Source organism: Acyrthosiphon pisum, chromosome A1 (assembly GCF_005508785.2).
Source record: "Acyrthosiphon pisum isolate AL4f chromosome A1, pea_aphid_22Mar2018_4r6ur, whole genome shotgun sequence".
Lineage (NCBI taxonomy): Eukaryota > Metazoa > Arthropoda > Insecta > Hemiptera > Aphididae > Acyrthosiphon > Acyrthosiphon pisum.
Genome location: NC_042494.1, coordinates 36,039,315 through 36,047,960, shown reverse-complemented (window position 1 = coordinate 36,047,960; position 8,646 = coordinate 36,039,315). Strand labels below are relative to the sequence as shown.

At 29.0% G+C, this 8,646-nt stretch overlaps 2 protein-coding genes across 4 annotated transcripts; one reads left to right on the top strand and one right to left on the bottom strand.

The window, feature by feature from the left end:
* Positions 1 to 1,684: 1,684 nt before the first annotated feature.
* LOC100161243 (acireductone dioxygenase-like) lies at positions 1,685 to 6,061 on the bottom strand. 2 transcript variants are annotated; one of them, XM_016806446.2, is made up of 5 exons: positions 5,981 to 6,061; positions 3,460 to 3,606; positions 2,648 to 2,767; positions 2,325 to 2,507; positions 1,685 to 1,836 (listed from the first exon to the last, which is right to left on the bottom strand). In XM_016806446.2, the coding sequence occupies exons 2-5, from the start codon at positions 3,583 to 3,585 to the stop codon at positions 1,720 to 1,722; spliced, it is 546 nt and encodes a 181-aa protein (XP_016661935.1). In that variant the 5' UTR covers positions 3,586 to 3,606; positions 5,981 to 6,061; the 3' UTR covers positions 1,685 to 1,719.
* On the top strand, positions 5,942 to 8,339 carry LOC100163289 (leucine carboxyl methyltransferase 1). Of its 2 annotated transcripts, none has more exons than XM_001951369.5 (6): positions 5,942 to 6,079; positions 6,228 to 6,587; positions 6,687 to 6,870; positions 6,943 to 7,184; positions 7,247 to 7,356; positions 7,422 to 8,339. In XM_001951369.5, the coding sequence occupies exons 2-6, from the start codon at positions 6,390 to 6,392 to the stop codon at positions 7,618 to 7,620; spliced, it is 933 nt and encodes a 310-aa protein (XP_001951404.1). In that variant the 5' UTR covers positions 5,942 to 6,079; positions 6,228 to 6,389; the 3' UTR covers positions 7,621 to 8,339. The 2 variants fall into 2 exon arrangements, with proteins under 2 accessions (XP_001951404.1, XP_016661943.1); XM_016806454.2 differs by having other exon boundaries at positions 5,993 to 6,106.
* Positions 8,340 to 8,646: the final 307 nt, after the last annotated feature.

The window sequence follows — 8,646 nt, the reverse complement described above, 5'->3', positions numbered from 1 at the left end:
ACTTAAAAATTAAAATATCGTAAAAAACCAACGAGAGGGCACAGATAATGTTGTTACCTAAAAGTTTGATAATAGGTCGATTCACTCTATAATCAAAAATGACAGCACCCTATTGAAACTAGCTTAGACGGAGACAACACATGCGGGTACGACGTCCTCTTAAATAATTTAATAATTGGTACCTACATAAATAATATCACATAGCCATAGTTGCCGATACTTCAGAGTTAAAATCTATTTTTTATTTTTTTATTTTTGAAACATTTCAACGAGTTAAGAACTTAAGAATGATTATGGTGCAAAAATAAATTGTCGGAAATTATTGGTTTTTATGTTATTGCATTACAAAGTTCACGATAATATTGGTGTTTTATATGCATTCGTAAATAACCGTGCTTCTGAAACTTTTTTATTTTATCGAACAGGGGCGTGTACCTTTTTTCTAAATTATATAAATTTAGCACGTCAAAAGGAAACATCAAAAAAATTTTTTATTAATTGTGCAGTATAATTGTTTAATTCAGGGGCATAATTTCCACTTTTTAAAAGGTATGCTAACAACACTATAAGTAGGTAGGTATAGGCAAAAAATAAGTTCAGCTGACCAATATAATATTAGAATCTTTATATTTTCTATGTAGGTAATAATCTAATATAATACTAAGTTTGTACTTAAATAATTTAAACTCAAATTTAAATATTTTTTTTTCTCTGTATTTGTTCATTGAAACGACCTCAAGGTCTTTGTCAATGCTTATCACAAGTGGGTAGTAGGAAGATCATGTGATCTATTTATCTATGTATATATAATATATGCATGATACTACCCCCCCTTCTCCAAGAGGAGACATGTACGGTCTTCACTCCCAGTAGAGTGGGACCTAGTAGGATGACGCAATCGGATGACAGCGCGGGAAATTGGTGATCGCGTCAATCCCATAGAGTAATATTACAGTCGAACCACACATTTTTTTTTGCAGTTTGCTATGAATCGAATTGAATATTGACGACTGTTACCGGATTGCACAAAACATTAAAAGAATCAATAGTGAGCTATTTGTTTCACTATGTTTCAATCAATTGGTCCATTAAATTTTTAGTAAACCATTAAATTAAATAAATTGTTTATGAAACCCAACATGTGTGTTGTAGTCAACTGCTGAACTGCGGGACCACTGTATCACTCTGCCCCTAATTTTTTTTATAGATACGCTATTGTGCCTAATTACATATTACCTACATTTTGTTATGTATTTGTTTAATGTGCAGGTACTTAGCTTTGCATTTTTTTCTGATCCCTCCCACTCATTCAAAATGTACTTATAGGCCATAGAACTGTTATCAAACACCCTTTTTTTTTGTTTTAACAAAATTACCTATGAATATATAGTTTAGCATGCTGAAAATGATGGTGAAGTCAGTCAGAATTTGGTGGGTGGATTAGTTTTAAAGTTATAGTTAATTCAAATGCGCATAGTATTTTCAAATAATATGATGTTGGTACACCTGGTATGGTCACTAGCTCGCTATGCTTGTTCAAGCAGATAATTTAAATCAAAAAAATCCCTCGACTTGTTATGTAAAACCACCTTAGGTGGGTCTCAGAAACTGAAAATGTTTTAATTATATAGATGTAAAATATTTAATGAAATAATATGGAAATTGAATAATTAGCAGCACAGTATATATAATATACATATATATTATATTGTATTTTATTTAACAAGATATTATTTGATTCAAATATTCTTTTCTGCAATTCATATCATCTGCTGGTCTATTATGCGGTGTCCAGACTGGTTCTCCCACAAAGAATCTTTTGGCTTTGATAAAATTCTAGAAAATAAAAACATTAATATTATATGAATTACCTAAATTGTACTTAAATTCATTTGAAAAAAAAAAAACAGTACTATAGCAAGCTATCTGTTAGGTGGGGAAATATATGTAGGGAATTATTTTGTATGACCCATTTTATATCACAGGGATGAGCAACTCAATGATACTAAGGAGCCAATTTTGAAAATGCAAAAATCTAACGGGCCCGAGATCAAAGAAAAAAGGCTTTATGCTAACTATGCCCCTATAAATAAAACAATATTATTTATATTTAATAGTTCAAAACTAGATAAGAAATCAAATTTATGTTTTACAATAAACATTATAACGATTTTAATAATTTTATAAATTAAAATACAGAAAAATCCTAACATTTTATATATTTATAAACTAATTTGAAATTTAACATGGGCCAGTGAAAAATGGTATGCCAGTTGCCCATCCCTGGTATATCATATCAGATGTTCATATATTATAGTACATACATTCGTATCCAATGTGAAACGATGATAAATGCCCTTTGGAATTATTAACAAATCGCCAGGTTCGACTTTAATACGTATCCATCTGTCATTTACACCATCTCTAACATCAAAGTAGCCAGAACCTTCCAAAACCAATCGAATTTCTTCATCTGTGTGTAAGTGCTCCTCAAAGAACATTTTTAACTAAAAAAAATTTTTTTATATTATTTATATCCTATATAAAACAAAATAATTGATATTCAGATTTTTATTAAATTGTATTGTTATATATTATACACAGTATACATAGTACATTTCAATAACAATTTACACTATATACTTACTTTACTTTCATAGTTTGGTAAGCATTCTTTAGAACATGTTATCTCGTCCTCATAAGAGTAACCTCGCTCCTTCTTAATGGAGTTTAATAGTTTATCATTAGTAGGATCTGATTCATTAACCTGCAAAAAAAAGAAATTTTATTGAAACTTTAATTCATTTTAATGCAATTATCAACTTTTTTAGTCTAGACACTTTATATTTTAAATCAATTAGGAAAAAATGCAACATACATTTTATTAAGTATATCAAAATTAACCAGATAATATTGTAAAACACCAATATGTGGTATTAAATTAAGTATTACTTATCAGTTATCACTATAATTTGAATGTTCGATAATTTGATATAGATAATTTCTAAACTGTTCAATGTTCATTTAGTGTTAAACATTTTTAAATGTTTAGTATCTGTACACTGCAGACGAATAGTGTATTATATTATATTGTATTGACAATTATTATATTAATATTGGTATTATTATAGGTACCGAAACTGTTTCAACTTACAATCATATTCCTACTTCAACAGTAAACAAAAAGTCTTTAATTACATGAATATATAAATTGTAATATTAAATTAAATAAAATACTAAAATTGTAATGTCCTTGCACAGTGGGAATTACCTATATCCTATTAACAGTACCTAAAGAAAAATAATAATCGTAAAAAATTGAAAAATAGGTTCTTGTTAGATATCAACATTTAGTAACAGGTACCTATACAGAAATTACCATTCTGTGATCTTTTGTGTAGTTATTAAAATCATTTTTAAAAAAATGACTAGGTAATCAGTTAGGTATATTGTATATACTTTGAAATGTTCCACTAAGGTGAGCTTATAAAGAGTATCCAGTTCAATAAACTCAGGCGGCTGCATGTGGTGTTCTTCACGTTGATCACCGCTCCAATTTTCTGCCATGAACCATGCTTGTACCATTGTGAAGAAGTCAATACATATCTAAAATTTTAAAAATTTAAATAAAATGCTCAACAAACAAAAAAAAAATATATAAAACAAAAAGGTCTTAACTAAACTTACAAGTTTACAACAGAAAAAATGTCTACTGCTCCTTTATCTCAATAATATTGTATATAGGTACACTGCAATGTAAAACGTTACAGAGTGCAAGACAGCAGTATAGGCACTGACTGGGTAGTAAGTAATGACTACTGACTATTGGACACGACTGGTTTTAAGTAATTATAATATTCTGTGTTACTAATTATAGGTTTTATAGTAATTACTACCTATATTATCTTATCAACATTATGTGATTACAAGACTACCTAGTACCTACTTCCTCTGACTTGTTCAAATGAACAAGTTGTTCAAGGTAACATTGTAACAAAATAAAAAATAAAAATTGCCATTCGCCAATCGCCAATCGAGTAACAGCGATAGACGGTCGTAGTATAATACTATAATATTCATGACAAAATAATATTGAATATTACAAGATTATTTATATTATTATGATAATAATTAATATCTATCACCTCCCACTACCTTTAATAAAATCTGTGCTGTACAGGGCGATTCTTTTATCATGTAACACTCATTATTTCAAAAAGTATTCATGTTTTTGAAAATATTTTGTTACATAGTAGTAAGTTGTTGAAAAAACAACGGTTTTATTAAAAATTATAATTTTAAATATTTTTATCCTTATAATATTTTTAAGTTTTTTACTTTTTTGAATAACAACATATAGTTTTAATTTCATATTCCAAAGCAGAATATTTGTCTAAGTATTTAGATTCATAAAAATGTAATTTAGGGCGAGTAGTTTATGGGTAAACCCTTCGCAAAATGTCTACTAAAATGTCTACTATTGTTACTAAAAGGTCTATGGTTATAGTAAACATAACTACTCATAAACTACTAGTCCTAAATTCGATTTTTATATATCAAAATACTTGGACAAATATTGTGCTTTGGAATATGAAATTAAAACTCTATGTTGTCATTCAGAAAAGTAAAAAAACTTAAAAAAAAGTATAAGGATAAAAATATTTTCAAAAACATTAATACTTTTTGAAATAATGAGTGTTTTATGATAAAAGTAAAAAGAATCATCTTGTATAGTACCTACAATTATTAAATGGACATAATACATAGAGTAATAATAATAATAATGATAATATAATAATAGGTATTATAATATTATTATACCATAGATTTGCTCTATTAGTTATTACTGTATTATGTATTAAACTGAAATACTGTTTACTGATTAGAGAATAGATTATGATGAATCGGATTTTTTTCTCATTTAATTAGCCAAATATTAAATAGATTTAAGTTTGTTTATGATAATTTTTTTTTTTATCGGTACAGTTATATTAAGACGCCGAGTGCACTTGCACTATTTAAGATAAATTTTATCTTAAACCGTGTTACTGTGTTAGTATGTGAATATAATATGGACTAACCTAACAGAATAATAATCAAAAAATGAATAATAAAAATAATATCTAACCGTGCCTTCGATAATTTATTCAGCGCTCCTGTAAGCGTGATAGATGTGATAGGAAAGTATGATGAATATGATTGTGATTGACCAGCATGTTTTTAACCTGCTGGAACCGCTGTTTGGTTCGCTAGGTTGTGATCAATATGATGAATTAAAAAACGACATCTACCTACCACAAGCAGCGTAGTTTTGCGCTGAATTAAAAAATGACAATTTATAGTTGTCGAAGCGTTACAGCAGCGCTGAATTATCGAAGGCACGGTTATTATTCATGTATTCAGTATTTTACATTTTTACCCATAGAGTAATACTCAATGATTTTACCACGACCAAATGATTATTAGTATTCGTATAATAAAAACACGGTTTTAGAAAATCTATCTTATTTATCTATCTATCCTAATTATAAACATAATATTATATTTTTGATATAAATACGCCAAGAGGGGAGGTGGAGGTAACCACTCTCCCTGGGTACGCCACTGGCCTGACTGGCCTGAAGCCCTGAAATCTGAATCGTAGTTTCACCCACGGGCCACGACGTAGAGAAGATACTACATTACTACACTAGTACACTAGTATAGAAATCTGTGTTAGGTATGAACATAAACAAAAAATTGAGCTAATCTAGACTGGTTTAAAATTATCCCATATTATCCACCACCGATTTGGAACACGAATTAATAACCTTAATATACCTTAATATACTATTAATATACCTTAATTCGTGATTTGGAACCATGTGATCCAAACATCCATTCTTTTGCACACCGCCTGATACATGATAAGGATAACAATAACAATGAATACTGATAAAGCATTAAGCAAAAGTATTAAAATTTAAAGTGTGCAACTTACTGAGGAGCCTGGAACACTGGAGTTCAGTGTCTGGTATAGTCAAACCTTCAAATTAATACGTTTTCTATGAGTAATGAGTATAGTCACATAGCCAAATAGGTAATAGATTGAATTGGAATTTGGATTGTAATATATTTTGCATTTAATATTTTAATCTATTCTGTAGCATTTGTATGTTATTGATAGATTCAATTATCTATAGTAGTATTAATTGTTTCAATTTTCAATAATCTGACTGAATTTCTAGGTTCAAAGTTCTCCAACGCAATTGTTTGATTATAATTGGATAGATTCCGAAGTTGTTTTCCACAATGTGCTTGTATCCTATTGCTGCTACCGTAGAATAATGACATTAAAGTTGCAGTAATACATCAAATTTAATAGACTGATAATCTACTGAATTTAAAATATGTCTTTCGATGATGGAGTGCAAGCAACCAACTGCGATGCTACAAAGTGCAAGTATTCAGCTGTAAAGATGGGCTATTGGCAAGACGATTTCATACAGTATTTTGTAACCGGCTACGAACGTAAAACGCCAGAGATTAATCGAGGGTATTACGCTCGTATTAAAGGTGTTGCCATGTTTATGGACAAATTTCTCAAGGTATTTCCAAAGAATATTGATCGACCTCACAGTACGACAGTACATATCATTTGATTGTTAAATCTAAATAGGTACTTTTAATTTTATCACTTTTTGTAGAAAACTGGATCGAATTGTCAAATCATAAATCTTGGTGCTGGGTTTGACACTCTCTACTGGAGACTGAAAAATAGTGGAATAAGAGTGAATAAGTATATCGAAATTGACTTTGCTTCAGTTACGTCCAAAAAATGTTTTTTAATCAAAAAGAGTAAAATTTTATTACAGACCATTAGCCCACACGGTATGTTATTGATGAGTGATGACTATTGGTATTCTTTTATTTTTCATTTTTATTAATAGTTAGTTATTACAGAGGGTGAAGTCAAAATAATAGGATCAGATTTACATGCACCTGATTACCACATAATCGGTATAGATCTTCGAAATCTAACAGAACTGGATAAGAAATTAACTCAATGTGGTATAAATTTTGATATACCCACAATGTTTTTAACTGAATGTGTTCTCGTCTATATGGAGCCAGAAAGTTCATCAATGTTATTGCACTGGATTGCCAAGAAGTTTAATGACATTTTTTTTATTAATTATGAACAAGTAAAAAATTGTAATCCTCTAGATAGATACAATTTTCTATAATGTAAATATTGATAGTTTAGGTTAACATGAATGATAATTTTGGACGGATCATGCTCGATAACTTACGCAATAGAGGATGTCAGTTAGCTGGTGTTGATGCATGTTTAAGCCCTCAAACACAAATGGATAGGTATGAACATCAAATCATTAATTATTTATAATAATTTATAAATATTTATATTTTATTTGTCATAGGTTTGTAAGAGTTGGTTGGGATAGCGCACGAAGTTGGAATATGATAAATGTATATGAATACTTGCCCGAAGAAGATAGATATCGTATTGAAAGATTAGAAATGCTAGATGAACTAGAACTGCTCCAACAATTATTACAACACTATTGTATTACAATAGCCTGGAAAGGCATAACCATGGCTGACGTTGATCATTTATAGCAGTTACAACGGCAGGTTATCAATGACATAGCTCATAACCTGCATATTGGATGTTGAAAAAAATTACATCCATTCATACATAAATTGCATCTAAATTCTAAATTTTTGCTTTTTTACAATTTACCTCATAATAATATATGGTGGTTATACGATTTTGACCTTTTGTTAAGTAATTTTGTACAATGGTGAGTATATTTAGCAGTAATACTAAGTATTCATAATCAATGGTTATAATTACAATATACAACAATGTAAAATTCTGATAAGCTTGTTTATTTTGAAATAGTATATAACATATTATTTTAAGTACATACAGTAAATCACAACAAAAAACAAATACACAAAGTTAGAAGTCTAGATAAAAAAAAAATATATCACAATTATTTGCCTTAAATTAATTGATAAAATGGTTCGTTGAATTATATATCTGCAACAAAGTTGTCTATCTACTTAATTAATAAATGTATTTGTTAATCAATCAATACCTATTAATTATTGTAAGTGCCTTCCTAAATGTATTTATTTTATTAGTTCACTTAAGGACAAAACAAATTATTATCAAATAGTTTTGTTCTGGTGTTTTGATTAAGTAGACTGATTTGATATTGTGTTTAACTAAACTTAATCTTTTTTGAATTTTATGTATAGTTGTAACTTGTATTAATAAAAAGCTTTCATATACATTATTTGGCATTTACTTGTACATAAAATAAAATTCACCCCAAACATGTATTTTGATTTATCAATAAATCATTAAGTATTTATTTACATTATTGTTTGAAGAAGGTTGATTTTCATGAATTACTGCTCTCTCATACATCAGAACCATCTATCTGAGCACAGTGTAAACGGGTACTTTGGAATGTGCATTGTACTGAGTGTAGGTGAGCTCATAGGCGCACATTGGGTGTGAATTTAGGGGGTGCTGGAATAGTTTGTTACACATGTCCATGGGGGGGGCTTTGTCCCCCACACCCCCCTTAATCCTAATACTATAACTAACTGCATTACATTAGCTTTAAATTT